The sequence below is a fragment of the Gymnogyps californianus genome, chromosome 13, assembly GCF_018139145.2.
Source record: "Gymnogyps californianus isolate 813 chromosome 13, ASM1813914v2, whole genome shotgun sequence".
Lineage (NCBI taxonomy): Eukaryota > Metazoa > Chordata > Aves > Accipitriformes > Cathartidae > Gymnogyps > Gymnogyps californianus.
The window spans coordinates 14274488-14297562 of NC_059483.1; the positions used below are offsets into that span (position 1 = coordinate 14274488).

Below are 23075 nucleotides of genomic sequence, written 5' to 3' on the forward strand. Positions count from 1 at the left end.
CCACACCAAGAGTATACAAGTGAAACTTTGAAGTCAGTTACAGTAGGTCCAGAGTTCAACATAAGCAAAAAACCCCACCCAGCTTTCTGAAGAGTTAAATGCGCTGTGCAGCTTAAGCTCACCGAGTCCTTACCTCTGCCATAAGCCCTTGCTTTCTTTGGATTCAGTTTGGGTTTTAAAGGAGCTCCTGGTTTCAGCTTGGCTTTGGGGAACTGGGACAGGTAAGTCATTACAGAGTGCTCATCCACATCAGGGTGGATAATTTCTTCAGGGGTAATAACCTGAAAGACAGCACAATTAAGTATACTGTACCAGTGCTTGGTTACCGCACGTCAACACAGAAACAGAGCTATAACAGAGACTTAAATTTCAAAACTCCTGCATGCTAATGTGATTTCTTACATATATTTTCCCTTTGATACGCACAACATCATTTATTGTCTCATGGCAAGAAAATCAAGAAGCTCATTATGGTCCAAACGTGGTTTGGGGGCTTTTCGTGCCTTGGTTCTAAGGGTTTCTCAGGAGACCATGACAAACTAAACGGTAGCAAGGCAAGACAACGTTAGCTATGTTCTCCCTGAAAAGCAACACAGGGATAATTGAAACTGAAAGAATTAGTAATTCATAATCCTGTGTGCTACAGCTCTGAAGTGCAGTGCTTGCAAAGTGAAACTTGTGACCACTCTCTTCTCCTGCTCCCACAGCTTCAGAGTCTTCAGCACTTTTGTCCAACTTTACCAGCACAAAAACAATCCGGTTTGCAAATACATTGTTCTCTGTTTGAAAGTCATCTTTGCAGGTGATTTCCGAAGCCAGTGAATTTTTCTTCTGTGGAATTCAATGCAGCAAAACAAACTCACTCCATGGGCTAACAAAGCAGGCACCACTACACGTGCACTTCTGCCCCTACCCCACCTCCATGCTGCAACACCAGAGCTCTGGTTGTAAGATTTCGTGTAGGTGTCGCTGCTGAAGACAGCTGAAATGTAATAGTGCGTTTCATGACAATTTGCCCTTTCTCAGGCAATTTCACACAAGTAAACTGTAACTTTTGGAAGTGTCCAAGCAACTTCACCTGCTTTCCTCAATCTAAATTCAAGGTAGTTGCAAGTACAAAGCTAACGGCTGTGCTTCCCGCAGGCAGCCTGCGTCTCGGTGGCCCACACAGCCTTACCTGCGGCACACCCAGCCAGTCGTCCGCCTGCTGCATGGCTTCCCGAGCATTGTCAACAGGTTTCTTCGGGTCCCAGGTCTCCCAGTCAGGACACAGGCCTGCAAGCACGTTTCAGTTGTTAGGTATTATCTGCAAAGGAGCTTCCCTAGCTGAAGAAACCGAGTACAAACTCCACAGCCACTAGTATTACACTGCTATACAGAAAGACATTCAGAGCTTTGCAGGAGTAACCAAAACAAGATGAGCATGTGCTGCTCACGGAAACACTTCTGAGACAACAACCAGCATCTCCATGGGCCCTTACGGCACAGGCAGTAACAGCCAGTTCAAAAAGACTCCCACCCACCTTGCCTATCAACTAAAGATGTATAGCTTTTCAGTCAGCCACACAACTGCACTGTTCTAAGTTTAAGCTGTGCAAGACGCCACTCTAAATTGAGCACAAATACATCTAGCCATCCTTTATGTTTCGCTGGCTCTCCTGCAGCAAATTTGGAAAAGAAGATTTTAACTGCTTGCCATAGCACCCCAGATTGCATTAGATGAACACCAGCAACCGCACTAGCAAGGCTGTTTTACAAGAAGGTGAGGAAACTGTGCCTTTTTCACACTTCATCACATTACTTGCCTTAAGTAGCACAGCCCCAGCTAGCTAAACACTGAAGTTTCAGGTAGTGTGCAGCTTCTGGCTGCTCTGTGCTCCCTCTGCAATCCTATTTCAGCAGAACACATGAAGCCTCCTGCTGCGCCCTGAAGTTGAAAGGTTGTTGGCACTTGCTGTGGGAACAAGCCTTTCTTGCATTTAGGAGCCAGCATTTGCGCCTTTGTCCCTTGCACCCAATACAAAGCTTAGACGTGGCGCCTCCAATAATGCAATCGCACATTCTGCTTTAGGCCAGTATTTCTCTTGGCCAAGTCGTTTACACCTTGCTGCTTCCCACAGCTGGCCTCTTTGGACTCGGGTTTTCTTGAAAGCCTTGTTCCCGTCTCCAGCTCAGCAGTGAAAACCTCCTCCCATAGGAACAGCAGAGCAGCCACGAGGACAGCAAGCAAGGAAAACACTGACCATCAGAGCAAAGGACTTACCTGGAGCACAGCTGTCAACAAGGGCCCCCAGTGCTTTGCCATCCTGCCAGTTTTGATTGAAGTTTGTGATTGGCAAGTAAGGAATTTTGTTCTGGATCCAGCCCAGCAGCCTCTGCTTAGGGGTCTGCTTCTTTGCATCATCATCACCTTCATCCTCCCACACTGGCATGGAAATGGAGTAGTGAAGGATAAGGGTCCATATCAGGCCAAGGATCAACTTCAAGTTTCCATCAACTATGGCTTTACTATCTGGAAGACAAGAGACATACAACTGGTTATTTCCCACCCTAAAGGAAAGAGCCATGTTTTTAAAATACTGTGCCTGCACTCATGCCCAGGTAACCAAGGACAAGAGAAGCGACCCAGGTCACTGCAGGTACTTGCTCAGGCAGAGACACAATTCTTCATGCCCTGCATTAGACAGGAGGAAATAGAAGAGTGCAAGGACTCAGTGCTCTCCAGCTGTCTTGAGAGCTCAGTGCTCTCCAAGGGTGGTGTAACTTGCCCTTGAAGCTTTACAATGTTAAGCTTAGGAGCACGAGCAGTTTAAGATCTCTGGTATTTTGCATTTGGATGATAAGCGTTACCTTGTATTTTTAATGGCATTTGTATCTTATGAAAGAGGCCAAACAGCACATGGTGGAGTTCACAAGAACAGCATCCCAATCGGGGTGAAATACCCCAGGGCACACCTAAAAGCACCGTTTAGGAAACTGCATTTATATACAGAAATGTGCCTCCACACACACATCAATAGTGTGCATTAAAAGTGGTAGCAAAAAAAAGTGCTATATGATGAAGTCCAGCAAAGCCAGAGTTTGGAATTAGAACTAAGTCCAGACATACCACAACCTGGGTACAAATGACAAAGCGGGGAGTGGAGGTCCATCAGGCATCCTTTGCACCATCGCACTCCTGCCTGCACAAAAAAGTCATCCCTTCACGCTACAAATTCAGAGTTAGAAGAAAAGGAAAAGCCAGCTCTGGCTTTTCCATGTCACGCTCTAGCCTAGCAGAAGTTTATCACCACAGCGGCCATGCCGCAGCTCTACTTTAAGACACACCAGGCAGCTCAGTTTAAGGCTGCTGGGTATCAAGATCAGATTGTCGTAAGAAGCTGTCTGAAGGGGCAGGATATTTTTCTGTGTCAGTTTGGCCTTATGAAGTGACCTCTACAGTTTTGTGAATACTCTTGCAATTTACTTTGGTTTTAGTGAGTCACAGATTGGATGTACTCCCTTTCAGCTTGTAGCTACTACTCAGGTTGTATTACACTTGTAACAGCTCCAGTTTGTCCAAGCTCACCCAAACCAGAGCTCTTCTGCAATGTTTCGGGATGCCCTCAGCCTGACTGATCCTTTCATTCACAGCAGCATGTTACAGCAGAGCATTTTTCTATTCTTTCCTCCATTTCAGTGAAAACTGTTACAGAAACCCCTTTTTAGTCAACAGAAGTTACAAGTGACCAGGAAGCTTTTGTCTGCTCTCCAGCTCCAGGAGCAGATGCTGGAGTAAAGACAACTACAGCGATACAAACTCACTTTCATGCCACCAGAATAACTGTACAGAGATCTTATTGAGTCCTAGCTAGCAAAGGAAAAGTGTTCAGTACTTTGATTGCCTTCTCCAGTTCAAATTCAGAGTGTTAACAGGTAGAATCCTCCAAGCTGAGCCTTACCACACCCAACATCCACTGGGCATGCCTTACTCCTCTTCAGCTACAGAGACCACAGCAGCAACCCAATACCATCTTATCAATACAAAAAGATCTCCTGACTTTCAAAACAAGTGATTATACAGAATAGCAACCAAGAACAGTAAGCACCAGTGTGTTCCCTTTAACCCAATGCTCAGGCGAAGCGGTTAATATTTACATGGTTTCACAATAGGGCGGTATGTCCTGAACAGATAATACTGAAACTTCAGACCTTGAATGGCATTTGGCCTTTCTGAATAGTTAATGTCTGGTTTCTACTCAGATTTTTTTTTGTATTGGATTTTTTTTTAACATCGGTTTTGACTAATCTTACAGGATTATGATAAGTGCCTGCCACTTGACTGCTCACTGCTGATTTCACATCCAGTCTGAGATATACAATAGATAGCTATGAGGTGATTAAGCCCCGCTGGGTTTTAATTACAGGTTCCGAGGTAAAAGTCTGCATCACGTAAGCAGTGTGTCTCCTAGCAACAACTAAACAGTCCCTGCTGTTACCCATTTCCCCCCTTTCCAGTTGAGCTGCAAACTGGTCAGTGGAGGGAAGATGCTCCCTTACAACGTATTAGGGAAAGCTTCCTTGAAAGAAATTGTATCAGAGCAGAAGGAAGAGCTGCATTTTACATAAGAGAGACACCCAAAGCCCTGCTGGCAGGCTCACCACAGCGCCTGAGCTCCGCAAGCTGGAATTAAGGGCTGCAGTATGCAAAACCCAGACCGTCGGCGCGAGCCCCCACTGCCCGCTGGCTCCCCATGCCTGCAGCACCTCCACCCCGCACCCCCATGGCAGGACCACCCGCTCACGCTGCGGCACTGGAGCATACCGCTGGCCATCGCATCCCTGCGCCAGAAACGCCTCCAAGCTTCAGTTTCAGATTTATACTGACATCATCTGATGCAGTGATGATTTAGTATGCTACAAGTAAACTCATTTCAGAAAGCCATCCAGCATTCCCAGGGAGGAAAGCCAGTGGGACAGAATCACCTTGAGCACACTGCTGTGCACAAGTTACTCAAGATAAAGAATGGCCCATTTCATGTTTACAGCACATAAATAATGTCTATATGTGGATGCGCTGCAGCTACTGCAGCAACCAGCCGCGTGCTCAGAGCTTCCTCCAGCACCCCATCGCCATCTCCGAGGGCATAGCTGGGCAGCGGTCCTTGACCTGGGGAAAGAGAGCCCATGCACAAGACAGTTTCACATTGAGAGCAAGAATATCCCGTCTCATCAGCCTCGTCCAGAGAGGCCGGGCACGGGGCCGCTGCCTCAATGACAGGAAAAGGTCACCACAGGAACAGGACAGCTCTTCCTCACCGGGGCTGGTGCCATCCCCGCGACCGCACTTCGTTAGCAAAGTTAGCAAGCTCTTACAGCCTCCCGGCTTCCTGACAGGCATAGGGATCTCATGATGTAATTTTTTCCAAGCCTGCTTGTAGGAGGGCTTGTCTGCTTTCATTTGGGGTGGGGAGGAGGGAGGGAGAAGAACTCCTGGGCAGGACAGGAGACCTTATCAGCACCCAGCAGAGTCACCTGCGCACCCTTCCCACAGGCACCCCGCTCCCAGCTACAGAGGATCCCACCAGCAGCTCGGCTCTGGCCTGCAGTCTCTATCACGATATAAAAGGACCCTCCATGTTCAAGAAGAGACCAGAGTCCAGCCCAAAGCAGGCTTGGCTTCCAAGCACTGGTGTAAAGCTCAGCTCCACCTGAGCATTCAGCCTCTCCAGAAAAGCCTCCGCTTTAGTGCTGCCTTTTTAATCAACTGACTAAAAACACTCAGTGCATTCTCCTCAAGGTCTCTTTGGCATTAAGATGCAAGCGGCACCCAGGAAGACAGACATCCATTAACAGGTCCTGCACAAGGAGCAAAGGGCTGGCCCAGAGAACCCTGAAACCCTCTTAGTACAACCAAATTTGCAGGCATCCCCCACCAGCTCCAAGTGCACACTGCCAGCGTAATACTGCCAAGGTTTTGGAACAGTGAAAAAAAAAAAGTGTTTCCAATGACACTTAAGCACCAACAATCATTACCGCAGACACTGCCATGTACCCCAGCTCAGCTGGCTTTCCACTGGATTCCCCTCAATCCCTGGTCTGCTTCAAGACACATTTTCTGGCCATCCCAGGCTGGAAAACGGATTATATGAACAGCAGATCTTGCAACACTGCTTTCCTATTACAAACATTACTTTCAGGCATACTTATTACTCACACAACCTATGCTTTGCAGCTTTACAGAGCCTTTCAAGCTAAATGTCCCAATTACTCCTCTGGAGCTTATAGTAAATTTACAGCATAGAGATGCACACTTGTGGTCAGTGCTTCAGAACCACAGTGCAAGTGCCCGGCCCCTCAAGGATGCACCTCCATCACTGGCAGTGCGAGCAGCAGTGTTTGGCTTTCAGCTTTGATGAATTCGATAGATGGGAACAAACTGTCTGCTTTCAGCTGAAATGGAGAGCATGTGTTTACTCCATGGCACCAGGCGAGTTTCCGCAGATTAAAGGAGCCCTCTCCACGCAGGCGACGGCCGCCGATCCCGCCTTCCCGCGGCTCTGAGGAAGCGAGCTGTCGCATCTCATCCGCCAAGATAATTTAGCAGGGCTGAACAAATTCTTTACAGCACCATTGTAGACAGCTTTAATGTAACCTTTTTTTGAGAAAGCGTGGTCATCTGCATAATTTGCTTTATTCACGTTACGATGCCTATGTTAACATCTGCAGATGCACTTACACATATGCGAGAGCACACTCGCTCACCAGTTCACTGTTTCACTGTACACGGAAGGAGATGAGTGCTTTGGAGATCAAAGTTCCTGCACAGCTGAGTCACGCCACCGCACCAGCAGCAGAGCAGGATACCTGCTGACAGCCATTTGACTTGTACTTTCAGAGGACACATTTTTATGGGGAGCCCAGACATGAAGCAGGAATCCACAGCTGGAGTGCCACAGGACCTCTGGCCCGCCCCAGACCAGTACTTAGGAGGACTTCAGCTCAGGTGGAAACACAGGCAACCAACTTTAGAAGTGCCATCTAGAACAGCCAAAGGGTGAGAGTTTTGGGTTTGGTTTTTTTGTTGGGTTTTTTTTTTTTCCATTAGAACTCAAAATTTTGGGGCTGTTACATGCCAGTCCTGCTGATACTCAGCTGCAGACTCCAAATTTGTGAATGCTGTTAGATGACCACTTTTAGACAGTCTGCACGTTATCACAGCTAGACACATGGTCCAGAACCAGCAAGAAGCAGAAACACTCGAGTTTGGCTTTAACAGGAACCTTCATTCCCACCTACACTGTTCAATGTGCATTTTAACTTCAGTTACTCCACTCTAACTTGCTTTCCTCCTCTAAAAGTACCCAATGGCAATCCAATGTCGACAAAATAGCAACCACTGTGAAGCAAGATGCAGCCCTCGTTCAGCTGCACGCAGGCAGAAGCCATCCGCAGGGACAGGCTGCAGTCAGCCCGCTGCCGAGAGGTCCTGGCGTCGGGCTGCAGCTCGACAGGACCTGCACGCTGACTGCTGGGGAAAACCTGCCAACGAGACTTAAGCTGTTCTGCAGAATCAACACCAGCACTGAACAAGCAAGCACTCGCTCTTCTGTAAAAAAAAAAAAAAAAGCCTATATATAGCCTACAACATTAAGTTTTATGTAGGAGTATCCTGCTTCTTAGTCAGCTATTAGGATTTAAGTGGCTGCCTGGTAGGGTGAAGAGGAAAACAGACTGCACCAGAGCTCGTTTGCTTCCCCCATCACACCTCTGAGTCTAGATTGTAATTCTTATCCTTTTATTATCCTATTAACTAAGTGGCAACCAGCCCAAAAAAAATGGATTATGGCAATTCCATAGGCCGTCAGTACACACCACCAGTCTCAGTCTTGAAAAGGAACCAAGTTTTAACTGCTCAAGCTGATTTACAATTGTTGCTCTATACTAAATATTAATACGATATGTTACACTTGGACTGTTAATATCACACTCCTTAAAGCACAAAGACAGACGTTAAAGTGCCTAGCTTTCAGCCAGCAGCGTGACTAGCCTGAGCCAGCAATGTGACCATCGAGACAAACGTGTGTCATTTTTACGGCTTGGGCCACAAAAAACTTCCCAACCCAACCTACCAAGTGGAAAACCGCCAACGCTGCAGAGCCTGGTCCTCTGTATTTGTGCTTGCAGTTGCCCCACGACCAAGTGCCAGAACTGAAACTTTACATTGATTTGAAGCTTGCAAATTCATCTACTCCAGTAGAGATCCCTAAACTACCTGGAGTGTTGTGCCATAGCCAGCAGCATGGTAAGATCTCACTTGGTGTTGGCTCTTTAAATAGAGCTGTCTTAGGGCCTTTAAGTCACAATATCCATTACTAAGTAAATTCAGCATCTTTTGCCTTTAACCTAAGCACCTAGGGCACAGCTCTGAAGACACCTAAAACTAAATTGTAATGTAAGAATATTTATTAGACTTACAATCCATCATCACTTGACTTCAAGAGCTAGTGCTGCAAGAGAAATTCCTGTGACCTCATGCATCTTTCAGAACTGCTTCGCTTGTCCTTCTTGGGCTTCTTCCCAGCCCAGTGTACACTCTTTATTTCAGTCAGCTCTATACTGGAAGAAGCACTGTTTCCAGAGGGGGAAAAAAAAAATTCAAAAGAAGATCTTGCAGACTGGGAATCCCCTTACTCCTCTGCTCAAAAGGGTTTCCAGGCTGCAACATGGAAAATTCCAAGCAGATTTTTGGGAAAAAGGGAAAAAGTCTTCTCCATGAGGGCTGTCACATACTGGAACAGAAGCCCAGAGTCCATAAGGTCTCCATCCTCCAAGATACTCAAATTTAACTGGACACACCCTTGAGCAACCTGATCAAGTTGGGTGTGCTCTGAGTACATGGCTTGAACTATATGACCTTCATTAGGTCTCTGTAAAACTAAATTATTCTACAATTTAAAAAATCCACTGTTACAAACAACTTTGTGACTAGTATCTTTTGCTTATGTGCAAGCCTGCTCTGCATTCAGATTAAGCACAAGTACTACCCAAACTGTGGCAACGCTCCTTGAACTCTGCCCTACAGCAGAGCTGCAAGTCATTTTCTGTTGGACAATTAGTGGAAACAAGATAAGCTACTGCAGCAGACAGCTTCCTTACTAAATTGAGCTAGCAATACAGACTGTGCAAAGTCTTATGAAACAAATGAAGGATTGAAAAAGCAACTTTTGAGTAGTGAATTTATTTTTTAAAAAACAGTTTCTTGGCTGAGGCTACAGTCAACGCGGCTTCTTCACAGTCTAAGCAAATTCATCTCGGAAGTTTTGATCTTCATATGTGGAAGTTCTGCCACAACCAGCACGGATCTCTGCATCCAGCTTCTCTAAAAAGCGGTCACCCTCTCCAATCTTGATGTCTTCCCTGTTTACAACTTTGTTTTATGCATTATATGGAGGAAGAACCCAAAATGCACGGTTCTTAATACGAAACAAAGGAGCAGTCTCAACAGCCCTTACTCCCTATTTCCAGACAAGGAAGGAACTTTATATAACGCACAAAGTTCATCTCAGTTATCGATCATTTATGTAGAGACTATAGGAATTTTAAATCCTGGTATCTTGAAGTTTGAGTACTTTCCCACCTCTAATTATTCTCCTCTATTGTTAAACAGCTATAGCAATTAGGGGACAGAAAAATTAAGCACTCATTAGGGCTTAATCTTCTGCAACAGTGAAAACTCCACATTGAACCGAGCTCTTCCAAGTCCTGCTCTGCACTGTGTGCATGCCAAACAGAAGCATGCAGATGAGACAGAGCTGAGCAAGCTAAGGAAATTCTTTGCTGAAGCATACAGTATGTGTTCACAGGCTTACCGCGCCTGCTAAAGACATTAGCGACATCCTCTGTAGGGATAATATGTCTTTGAATCAATTACACAGGTTCCTCTGTGCTTTGAGAACACACTGCAACCATTTCCTCCAGTGACCCTTTAGACCAGGTCCACCTCGCAGCTTCTCGGGGCTCGGCACGCAGCTTGTCGTGTGGCCGCGTGCAGCCGGCTTACCCCACGAAAAGCACAGGCTGTGCTGACTGCGCAGAGCTGGCACCGGGGCTGCTGAACTCTGGCCAGTTTCGTGGATTCCTAGCTGTGACCTGCTAGCCTCTACCAGCAACATGCTCCAGCCCCACCGCATCTCCGCTTCTCAGCGGTGTTTGCAGTCAGTGCTGTGACCCGTAGGAGAGCTGTTCCTCGGCATCCAGCTTACCTGAATACCAACGGGCTTTCAGCTCAGCCGCTCCCAGCCTATCTCCGGCACCCTGCCAAGACACAGCCAGTGGTCAGCTTCACTAACGAGCCTCAGGGCGTTCGTTACCTGAGGAAGCACATCTTCAGGAAGTGTAAGTGATACACCATGTACACAGCAGATCCACTAAGCTTTTTACAAGGTGAGTTTTTCAGAGGAGGAATGCCATTTCACTGGAGGGTTGTAAGAACAGTAACCGAGTGCTGCTCTGGGCACAGACAGGAGGATGGAAAAAAATGTTGGTGGGGTTTTTTTTTTTTTTTGCAAGGGGACAGAAACCATTTTCCTCTATGCTTACCAGGGTGTCTGGTTATTACAAAAACTAATTTAAGATTCCTTTGTGATACTCATCTTTGGATTTGAGAGATTAAACATTACAAGTCAGAGGTTTTCAATAGTTTTTACTTCAACTGGATTTAAAACCATTCAGATCAGTCAGAGAACTTCAGGCCACTATTGCATCCATTACCCTGTACTGTCTACTGTGCATGTTGGGCCTCTGGAAAAGATCTCTCATGAGGTGGAACAGGGAACTGTAGAAGTAAATTCAAATCCAGTCCTTTCAGTGTATGTTTGGCAAGAAAAAAATCATACAGACTTTTAATACAGAAAAGAATAAAAAGAATCAAACCAGTGGAGCTCACAGGAGTGAAATACAGATTAAAATAGCTCTGCCGAACTTCTTAATGGGCACCCAGAGACCACTTACATCTCACATCCAGAAGAGAAAGGCATAACATGAAGCAAGTTTAAGCCAGCAGTGTAACTGCAACAGCAACCAACCCAGCTTCTCCAAGAGAAACTGAAAACACCCAAGGGGGCTGGAAGAAGTCAAGAATTTCAAAATCAGGAATTGTTAGGGTGGGTGGGGAAAAGAGTCAAACTGCGGGTGGCTTATGATCAAATTCCTTAATTCTTTCAGTCTGAATACACCTAGGATTTCTGTTGCCTTAAGAGCCATATACCAAGCTATCGATATGAGAAGGTAAATGTGTTGATCTTATGTTCAGGAAAAGCCCCAGGCAGGAGGTGTCAACGCACATCTGACTTGCTGTGAGTGCTCCTGAGGAACATCTCCACCATGAGCACACGGAGGGCTCCACACTGCCTGCACGCTGCTGGGACAGGATTAGCAGCGAGCAAGGATGCAACACAGAAGAATAAGAGCTGCCATTCACACCGGCTATTTCAGACTCATTTGCTCACTGCCAAGCAGGTCCCCGCTCACAGCTGCAGGGCCGCGGCGCAGAGACCCAGCCGAGCCGCATACAGGAATGCTGCGTTAATTACTTGAGATCCTTTTCGGGGGCTGGGGGGTGGAGTCTGAATGTTCAGCCTTTGTACAGCAGCAAGTTTCCATGAGTGCTGCTTTGTTCGCAGCGAGCGAGCCCCTCGCCAGCTCCACGGGGCAGCCCGCCAGCACGCCACCGCCACGCTCTGACCCCAAAACCCTGGCTTGGCTCGTTAACCGGCGCGGCCGAGCACCCGGCGGCCATGGGGCAGGAGGCACCGTAACACTCCCCACTCTCGTAAAACCCCCGCGCCCCACCTGCGGCTCCCCGCACCCGCTATTGCCAATGGAGAAGCGGGCTCTGGCCGCCCTCCCGAGCGCGCAGGGCCTGCCGCGGCACGCCGCCGTCCATGACATCATTGCCAAAACCACCCCGACAATGGGCCCTGTGAGCGCGGCCCCCCTCGCGCCCAGCAAAGCGCATTCCCCGCTGCTGAGCTCATCCCACCGCCCCTCCGGTGCCGGCCCTGGGAGCAGCCGGGACACCGCGGCTCCCGCTTGCCTCTGCCGGGGACGGTGGAAGCGCCCTGTGCCGCTGCTGAACGTGGCGGTTGAAGTTCAGTGCCCTCGATTGCAAAGCTCTGCCTTTCGGGGGAGGAATGAGTGGAAGCTGGGCAGCAGGGGCAGGAACAGGCTTGCAAGCCCTTCATGCCTCACCATGCAAAGGGAGCCCGAGTCTGCTTGGGACGTTCCTGCTCCCCGTCGGTTCGGGATGACACAGCAGCCCCCCCATCCTCCAGGATGGCATGGCTAGCAGCACCCCAAAGACTGCTTGCATCAACCCCACGGGCAACAGGCGGCTTGGGAAAGCCCCCAGAAAGGGCCAGGCAGCGTGGGATCGGGCCGCGGGAAGGGCTGCAAGATTGCACCCACACTGCCGCTCGCCTCCACTGCCCCAGGGTCAAACGCCAGAGGAGGGAAGCACCAGGAAGCCATGGGGACAGGGCAACGCAAGCTGCCCGAGTGCTGATTAATCATTCGGGAATGACTTGTGAAGGAAAGTCCCTGTAGTGGGGAGTGAACATGCTGGAAAGTGGATTTCTGTTAAATGAGGGAGGGAGCGGGGAAGAAAGGAGTCCTCCTGCCTTTCCCATGCTCTGCTGAGAAATGTTTGGCTTGGCTTTTGAAACCAAGTGACATGACACAAACTACGCCTCCCTCCTCTGGGCATGGGACAGGAGCAAAAGGAAAATGATCCTATGCCAGGTCTCTGCTCCCCAGGGGTCAGTACATTTATTGCCACACCACTGCAAGGCTTCGCCTTCCCATCAGAGCGGACTGTTACATCCAAGTCAGCAACACTGCTACCCAATTCACAGGAAACAAGTTCCACTTTAAGACATTAAAATTTTAGTCAAATGCAATATTGTCTAACCTTAGCAAGAAATACTTGTCTAGGAGTCTGATAAACTGGAGGCTGTTATTTCATGCACGCATGCAAACAAAAAAGCGCCTCCTCACAACACATCACGTGCTTACACAACTAGAAAGCCAAGCCTTGATCAGCAAGGCTGAACTGATAAAAATGGCTGCAGAGTCAGATTTCTGCAAGTGTTACACAACAAAACTAAGAATTGTCTCACAAGCATGAGAGTGCTGTAACCATCTCTGCAGGATTAAGGTAATCCTAAATCTCACCAGGTCACTTCAGGTTGCATCAAGGTTAAAAACCTGGCTAGTTCTTGCAAAGACCTCCCAGGGGCTGGCAGAGGCATTAGGTGACAAGTCATTAGCAGTGTGTTGCATCTCACATTACTGAAGGAAGGTTACCAAGCTTCAGTGCAGGGGACCAACAGGAAGGTCCATCCTCAGGCACCAGCGTGCACTGGAGATGGAAAAGGTGCAGGAGATGTGGCTGCAAAAAAATGCCTTGGCAAGGCTGAAGAGCAACAAGTAATCCAGAGGTTTCCAGACGCCATAGTGACCTCTGTGGTACTGACGAGCATGTTTACTCACACTGGGGGTAGGTCAAGATAGTTATAAGAAACAGCATGTAAAATCCTGCTGAGATAAATGAGCCCATTCAGATACGGCTGTCTAACATCTTCTGTGCAGCAGACGCCAGGCACAAAAGCTGCAATGGATGGAGTTTCTGAAGCCAAAACCAACACACTGGAAATTATCAGAAGTGATTACTGTTTGGGGAAATCCTTGGCTACAACATACACCAAGATTCAATTTTTCCATCTGAAACCAGAATTGCTGTACTGACTGTGATTCACTGTGCACAGGGCTGTTCGAAGGAAATCCCCATTCATGCAGCCCTGCATGGCTCAACCCATCTCCACTCCACACTGCAGCACCAAAGAGCCCAGGATTGGAGCATACTTTGTGGTCTGGGGTTGGTGACACATCAGAAAATACCCTGCCAGTTACTTTAGCTGTGCAAAAGATTTGTGATTTGTCTCAGTTTTGATAGTCTCTGATTCTGAGCACCTAACAGCACAGCTCCACATAGGTTTGTTTTGAAGCATTTAAGCAGATACCATTACAGATGCTCTGTACCTCTCTGTAGCTTAGTGACAAAGTTATTCCAGAATTTATCAGCAGGTCAGCTATCTCTGTCCTACCATTTCCCTGAGAAGCAATAGGAAAGGTGATTGATCTCTAACATGCAATTGCACCCCCACTGCAGGCAGGAACAGCCGCTTTGAAAATCTCCCTCCAACATCTGAGCTATTTCAACAATTCATTTTGACATTCAGACATAAGTACACACTCTTAAACACACAGCACTGAAAGCAGCCCTACACCCACACACTGCCAGCAGAACGCGTCTTGCCACACCACTGCAATTCAGCGCTGCCGTGATGGTGCAAACTGCCTGAAATCAGCTGTGGTCCTGCCTCCAAGCTCCGACCACTGCCACAGCATTGCCATGCGAGTGCCCATCAGGAGGGGGATGACACATCTGCACAAGCCAGGCTGCTTTCTGCAGCCATGCACCAAGTGAGGATGCTTAGGGCAGTTGCACAGTCACTACAAACACGTGCATCCACTGCACATCCCTGCAGTCCTGGCAGGCACTGTTGCTTTTCCACGACCACTATGAAGATGTCTTAATCTTTCTGTGTGTAAGCCAGCTAGATGTTAATTCTTCATGAGCTTTCACATACAGACACCTATCCTCCCCTCCACTGGAAACCATGACCATCCCTGTCCAAGAAGGAATATGACCACTTTCTTCCTGGAATGTCAATCCTTAAGTAAAAAATATTCAGTGTTGTGCAGCTGCTTCTTGAATGAAGAAGCTTTCGCCTCTTTCTGGAGAAAGCAGTGAAGTCGTCTGAACATATTTTTGTATACTTGTGCAACCCAGCAGTAAACACACTTCCATCTGCACATAGCACAAGGCTCACCCCTGCACAGTCAAGATTTAAGCCCTGCGTGTTTAACATCCCACACAGGACAGCGCTGTGTTTATACGGTTTCAGCTACAAGCTGCTAACATAAGGAATAGACACTTGGCTTGAGGCCCAGGTAATTCATCCGACGGTGGCAGCCACTATCAGACAGACCTCTTTTGAGCGGAGCTTTCATGAGCAGGCAAGCAGTGGCAAATCTGCAGAGGCACAGTCTGCACGGGTGGTCTCTTGAGCACCTTAAGGAGGACCATATGGGATTAATGGTACAGCCTGAGCACATATTAGCCACAGCTGTGCAGACACGCTCTTGTGCAGACCACATACCCACTCCTCCCACCCAAACTCACTCGCCGCACAGCAAAGCTTTGCTTCAGATGTGTGAGTTTTGCATTGCTCTGAGTAGCCCAAGGGACACACACACACACACACACCCCCCCCGTGGCTCACACCAGCTGCTGTGGGCTCGCTGGCCCCAGCCCCGGAGCCACTCTCCCACACTGTGGGTCCTGTGCCATGCATGGGCTCTGCTCAGGGGCCATCCTCCCGTTCTTCCCCCCACAGGCTGCTCCGAGCAAGAGGCAGGAGCAGCTCTGCTCATTTGACACCATTAGCCTAATCCAACTTTGTCAGGAGCTGCTCGGCCATAACAGGCTCTGGCTGCTAACAGCATTTCCGAGCTAGCCAGCACTCGGAGGGATACCACCTTTCCTCTCCAGAGGCTGGACTTCAAATCTTCCAAGTAAAGGCTTCACACAAGTCTTTCCAAACCTCACAAGCTTGCAGCTCTCCCTAGTCTTCAGGGACAGCACTCCACCACACACATGCTGACTGAGCAGGGTGCAGGCAATTACCCAAATCCTCACCAGCTGCAAGATCTCATTTTTAATCTGCAGTCTCACATTGTTCACATTTGCAAGCCTATTGTATTTCACATTTTTAACACAACACAAAAAAATAAGCACTGGCTCTAGGGGCAATTTTGCTACAGCTGGAATTGTTGCAGCAGCATTGCAAGCTATGCCGCTCTGCCTGATCTCCCGTACCCCTTCCAGTTACCTACCAGGTTAGGTACAGCGTTAGGCCACCTCATTTGTTATCAATTCCTCCATTTCACCATGAAAAATGTTCAGTAACACACTATTACCTCCATCCAGACAGAACAAAAGCCCCACAGGTGTTTGTCCTACTCCTAGACAAAGACTGGGCTGCTCCTTTCAGCTTCTACATTTGAGCTTGAATGCTTTTGCTGTCCAGGTACTGCTTCAGAAGCCTGAGCTACTTTTCTTACAGTTAGAGTATGAAATATTCTGCAGCTTGTTAAAGCCTATGTTTAAGTAATAAAGCTGGTTAATTAAAATATTTAAGCTTCCTCTGCCTTAGGCATTTTTCAACCAATAGTTGCAGCACTTCATGTGAAGCAGTTCATTTTTTCCCCCTTGTAATTAAAAACCTGTTAAAGGTACATAGTTTTCTTCAGTTATTTATCTATATCGGAAGAGATATTTCTTTAAACACTGAACTCGGAGCTAGGCTACAAAACCACAGCAAAATTTGAAGTAGATTCGTTGAAGTAGGGTTTTATGCCACTAACTTCAGGGGGCTCTTCCCTGCTTCAGTCAGGGTTGTTCAGCAGAGCTTTCCACCCAGGAAACCCCAGACATCTCCACTGTTTCTAGGGCCTGAACTAGCAGCTCCTCACTGGAGTCTGCCACTCCTGCTGCTTTCATGGCTGAGCAAACCACTTCTGTGAGCTGACCCTTGCAGAACAGCTCCAAACTGCTTCCTCCCAGAAAGCGGTGTATTGGGATATACTGAAGTGAGGATCCTGGTGGCAATGTGGTTAATTCCCTGGCACAAGGTCTTTGCAATACCCTTGTCCAGGAGTCCCACATGCTCCTATCTCTGTAACTGCAGATGTCTGCAAGGCATTAGCATGTTCAGTAATGCTCACTTAGCAGCCACTAATCATCCAGTGTGACAGCACCAAGGGCAGGGCTGAGCAGGCCCGCTTTACAGTGGAGTGAGCAAATGCAATTAGTGCTTCTTCACTCTTAACATTTTGGGGGAGAATCTGAACCACTGGAAGACTATCCCAGGCTTGTCTAACTTTTCTGGATGCAAAAAAAAAAAAAAAATGTAACTCACTACCTGCGAGCCATGCCTGCTTCTGCACAGCTCTGCAGAGCCCCGGGGCACACTGCAGCCCAGGGCTACCGGGATCTGCAGGCACTCCTCAGTAGCCTGATTTTGTGGCCCCTCAAGTAGACATCTCACTCGGTCTTTGGCAACTTGATTGAGCTGGCAATCCTCACTCTTGCTCACTACTCAGGTTAGATCAGGGAAGTACTATTAGTAGCAGAGCTGGTTTATCAACATGCAGCCGACCTCTGCCAGCTGGAATCTTCTCTGACAGCAGCTGTACTGGGTTTGTGGTAAGAGTTACCCTCATCCCTTTGGCCATCTGTATTTGATGTAGCAGTTCAGTTGTCCAGCACACATGCTGCATCCTCTGTTAAGAGTGTCAAGCTCACTTCAGCCAGCACTAGATACCATGGGGCGACATAACCACAAAGCATTAAGAGAGTATTAAGACAGCACCACTATGGAGGGTCTCATGGTCCCAGTTTAAAACCACCCATGCCTTTGTCCTGACATCTGACAGCTGCAGTGTCCGGCACTGCTGAGCTCAGGCTGTGGCACTGGAAGTCACCACTCTTGAAAGAGTCACCACAAATTTTCCCAGCAGTCACCAGCCTAGGTTTTCTATTTCTTCATAGCAGCATTTTTACCACAAGCCTAGAAGAGTTACCAAAAGAAATAATCCTAAGAGACAACTAAAGCTGTTTCTATTTGACTTTTAATTAGATCATTGATCTCATTCAAGCAGTTACATAAGCTATCAGATATTTGCATGCAGCCACACTATTAATCAACAGCCGGAACAAAGCTGAAACAACACGATTAGCATCCTAAGTCTTCCCACAGCCAGTATGTTAAGTCTGCTCAGACACCAACTCTTCCCCCCCAGGGGAATTTGATAACAAGCCACGTCGGAGCGAGTGACAACTGCTCAGAGAGCCACAGCAACTAGCAGCAACTCCAGAAAACAGCAGCTCTGCAGGAGCACCCAGGCATTGGAGCAGGCTCAAAGCTGCCTGGGCTTTGGATTATTTGGGAGACCAACAAGAATAATTATTCTGAGCCTTGTGGAGAGAAGGAAACCCTGCAGAAATTCACTGTCTAGCTATAAAGGTGAAGTAACACTTGATATCTTGCACCATCAAAACAGTTGGATACCAACTTAGTTTAGCAAGCCAGTGTTCCCCGTTCTGCAGTGAGGATCAAAAGCAGTCAGGTTAATCCAAGATTTGTGTCTCACACCATGACAGATATAAGGTGTATCTGTTATACGGCCAGTGCCCAGCCAGGGAGCATCAGAGACAGATGCAGGACCCTGCACATAGCCCCCAGCTCGGGCTCTTCGCTCCTGTGGTCCAAGCCCAGAGGGACCTGCTGCTACCACTCACCTTATAATAAAGGGAGGATCTGCACAAAGGTAAAGGTCACCTCCAAGACGTACTTGTCAGTGTTTAAGCCTTGAGACCTAAACTAGCTCTGACACCTGACTTGCCAGTATTTGCATGTGGGAAGCCCACTAAAACTGTGCTGCATCTACTGCTGCAAGGTTGTGAGAAAAGGGAATGCAAAACAGTTAATTATACCAATTAAAGGAAGCATAGATAGAGCACATTACTATCTAGCCAAGGGGAACAGTATTTCCCTCTTCTGTGTTTGAATAACCTTCAGATGTACACATCATGGGTGTTTGCTCAGAGCAGCTCCATACACTGTGCCTTCTCCTGCAGGGCTCCAGAGGAGACCTTTCAAAGCTTGTTTACACAACATAGCTCACCATTTGCCACCTACAGCTCATTTTAGGCCCACCAACCACGACAGTGCCCTTTAATATAGGCTCAGAAATACAGACACATACATTGTCTCCTCACAAGAGTGGCCACAGACTAATCAAAACCAGTAGGCAGCTGCAAGCGCCCAGGGTAGCCTGAAATCACCATGGGCGGTGAAGGAGAGCCGGCCGCCAGCATCCCACCCCCAGGTCAGGCTGGAGCAGCCCCCAGGTCCAGACATGCTCGCAGCACCTATGCAAGGCACAGGAGTTGGCATTTCAGAGCAGCATTTAATAGCTCAGCCCAGAGCTCATCTCACAGGCAGTCTGAAGTGCCCCCAAGATTTCAGCACAAAAAGCGGGTGGAAATGCACCAGCCATGGGCTAGCAGGAAGGGTGGCTCCACTGCTTTCAGTTACTGCTCCACAGCAGAGCAGCAGTGCAGAGAGCCTGTGGCCAGCGTTGCAAATGCTTGTGCCCCACCCAGCCTTGCAGAAGACAGCAAGAGCTTCTCCAACAGCGTGGCGAGACCAGAGGATTGCTCACAGCCTCTGGCTGGTTGCTCAGCACAGCACCCACGCCACATGAGCACCGTCTGCAGCAATGCACTGCCGGCTAGCATGCGCCTGGGCAACACCGGGACATGCTGCTGTGACAGCCCTTGCCCAATTTTTCCCTCACAGCAGGCAGGTTGGGTGTCAGCGTGGCAGTCAGTCTGTGCGCACCTTGCCCTCAGAGGACCCAGCATTTGGGAGCTGCGCTGCCACGCAGCCTGGCCAGCTCATGCTGGAGTAATTCGGTGCTCTGACAAATAAACACGTCATGATTTACAGCATGCCCTAAAGCAAGGGAGAAGGAGCAGCAGCCCATGATGTCATTGCAGCCCACAGCCATTTTTGCACTATTACTGGGTAACATTGCCAGGAGAGTTCATGCAACCTGCTGCTGCTGTTAGAAGAAAACAGCTCGTCCCTTTGCAAGAAAGATCCCAGCCCAGATATTCAAAGCTCTGCCACTACCAACTTACCAGCCTGATCAGTAAAACTTGCTATATTTCAGTGACCCAGAGAACACAACTCCGAAATATCAGCTGAATTATGCTTTAGAGATTGCCTTCAGTATTTATTGGTTCCTTCCGATTAGATCAGCTGTCTACTTCTGCGAGTTGTAAGGAACAGCAGAGGACCATCACCTATCTGACTCAGAGGAAACATCCCATTAGCAACCAGACAGTGCAGCTGTATGTGTGGCCACTCTTCTCAGAGGGTTTATTAGAGAGCCATGGCTGCTTTCTTCCAAGGGCAGTATCAGCAGGCGGTCCAAACAACCCCAACCCATCACACCAGGGCAGACAGGATTCAGCTGCTCCATCCTCTGCCCACCCCCAGGCAGCTCCAGGGCAGTGTCTGCTGTGTTACTCAGCACAAGGGAGGACGTGCAAGGCAACCCTTGCTTCCCCAGGAACTTGAGCAAAGCTTTGTCTGGCTGTTGTTTGAAGTGGCCTAGCTTGTTTTCACTAACACAAAAAAAATCCGGTTTATTCTTGCAGTGGTTGTATTACAGTTGCCATGTACTAGCACAGCAGGAACTAGACATTGCATACACCTCACTACAGATGTTAGACTTCAACTGCTTACAGCAGAACAGTGCTTACACAAAGAACTGCAATCCATTAGCTGAACCCAAAGCCCACCACAGCAGATCCAGTCCTCACTATGATGTACCAGATATTATGTAGACACCTCCAAAACTCAAGGTTAGTTGCAGGAGGGACAGAAAGCTAAGGAACGCTCAGACAGGTTAGAGACCACTTCAGAGCCCGGAGAACTATCTGGTTATGATACAGCATACACTCACTGCAAGGCTTTGGGGTACAGGAACTAGGATTTATCTCGTAGATGACCTGGAAGAAAGTGTCTTCCCTATTAGATTACAGAGCATTGGTCCTTCCTCAGGAGGAACATAAACAGGCAGGAGTGCAAGCTACAGAAACTTTTGCCTTGTGGGGAAAAAAGTCTGCACCAAGTCCCCAGAAGCAAGACCTAGGGAAAAACCTCACTTGAGCTTCATTGCATTAATCCAAATCAACAGGCAGAGCTTGCTTAGCCCATTGAAGAGATAACCTCAGATCTTGGTTGACTCAACTCTGAACCCGAGGTCAAGTTCCCAGGAAGAGCAAGGGTGGCTCCGCTCACCCCACCCAGGCAGCAGTTGCAAGAAGGGTGGGTGAGTATCCACCTCTACCACACACACACTACTAGAGCAATGAAGAAAAGATACAGGAGCAGCTAGCACAGGTTTCACAGACACAGTATTTTCATGAAAACTGCTACTCTTATTTCTCCAAACACAACGTGAAGACACATATCTGTTCCCCCCCACCGTTAGCATGAATTCAGCCTGCAACAAACTAAGCCTTGTGAGCAGTGCCATATGGTGAAGGCTGTAGCAAAGACTGCTCAGATCTCCTTACAAGGATGGGCAGTGCCTTCCCTTAGCCTTTTCCACATATATTTTGTTTTGGATTCTTCCCCCAACAGTTAACACTCAGCTACACAGCATTTCCTTCCTCCAGCATAGACACGCCTGGAACATCTGATTCTGGTTTTCTTGCCAAGTCCAAGCAGATTGCAGCAACACATCCTCACCTACTTCCACCTGCCGTGCACGCCCATCACTACCTTGGTGCACCTGCACAGAGATGACTCCCCCTCCTCATGGGTGAGTGCTCTGGAACAGGACCCACAGTACTATCAGAGTACACACACAAAAAACAAGAAAATCTCACAGGAACCTACAGGTTTCTCTACAGAAAGCCTGGCTACCTCACCAAGAGCCATAGTCAGGCTTGATGCTTTGTAAGCAACAGCTGCTGGGACAGGCTCTTCAGGCACACCAGTACCAGGCGCTAACAGAGCCAAACCTTGGGTCGCTGAGCTTTTTGCATCCTCATTATTGTAATGACTTACAGGTCAGGTGCCGTATTCGTGAGCTGTGTGCCATGCCAGGTAGTAAAGGAAGACAGGTCCACAGGCAGGTCCACCTGATGCTGGTGGCACAGACCTGGCGAGTGTCACAGTACAGCAGAGCTCTGTTCACACCAGCATCACCTGCAACACACTGTTTCGCTCTGGTGTGCTTGCTTAACATGTATTAGTGGTCTAAACTTGGCAGGCCTTTGTTCAGGTCCCAAACCAGCTGCACATCAAAGTCTGTTTCTGAGGGGCAGAGAGAAAACAGAATTCCTCTGCAGCTTGGGAGATCCAGAGATCATTGTTTTACTTCCCATCGCTTGGAGCAGACACTGAACAATACTGGCAATGCAGAAGCATGGCCACACACAAGGCTAACCACGTTCTTAGATTACAGTTGTAGGCTAGGAAAAGTTATCCTGACCCATTTAGATTTAAACATCCCCATGTAAGTCAATACAGGACATGGCATTAGAATATGGAGCAGTTAAGACTTCAGTCCTTGAATAGCTGGCATAGCGTTCACTGCCTTAAATGAAAAAGCTGTTTAGCACATTAGTCTAACCGGTCCCAAGTAATTTTACTGAAGTTTGATCACTTTACAAGTTTCCGCTCCTATGTAAAAGAATGCAAGAACAGTCTGTGTAACCTACCTTAAAGTTTCCTGTAACTTGGAGCAAATAGCTCAAGCAAAGCCACTTTTTCTTTATACCAGCAGTCCAACTATTGAAACAGAAGGTCCTGAGGAGACCAACCACCCTCAGAAACTGAACCCACCTCCAGTCTCCAGCAGTGAGGCCCACTGCCAGTCTATCAAAAATAATTTTCAAGGGGAAGGATTAAGTGTCACATTTCCAAGAAGCAGAAAGCTGCTTCCAAGACACACTGGATATTTTCCAGAAAACAGCCTCCAGGGAAGTCACAGGTAAGTGGCAGACAAAATGCAAGTGTATTTTGACTACCTCCTTATGATGTGTTAATAGCACCTGGAGCGAGACAGAGAGAGACCATAAGTGTATACAGGCTGAAAACACATTTTGCTTTTTTCCATTTTCAAGCACCTAGCTCTAGGTGTTACAGGACAACACATTTACCAAGTTTTAGAAGAGATGAGTTTTCCTCTAGAAATTTAAGATTTGCTTTGTCACCCTTCAGTGTATCAATAGCCTAGTGAAGAAAGCTAGTTTTCAACTATTTTCCTAAAATGAGATTTCCATGAGGTACTTGGACTCACAGGTCAAGATATTTTCATCTTTA

The 23075-nt window shown here is 47.9% G+C and overlaps 1 protein-coding gene across 5 annotated transcripts in view; it reads right to left on the reverse strand.

Annotated features, from left to right (window-relative positions):
- Positions 1–23075, reverse strand: part of FLNB (filamin B) — a 74133-nt gene that overhangs the window by 46745 nt on the left and 4313 nt on the right. For all 5 annotated transcript variants that reach the window (XM_050904851.1, XM_050904850.1, XM_050904853.1 and 2 more), the window contains exons 2-4: positions 2264–2512; positions 1178–1275; positions 134–281 (exon numbers count right to left, since the gene is read on the reverse strand). In XM_050904851.1, the coding sequence (XP_050760808.1) occupies positions 134–281; positions 1178–1275; positions 2264–2512 (495 nt within the window). The remainder of the gene's footprint in view (positions 1–133; positions 282–1177; positions 1276–2263; positions 2513–23075) is intronic.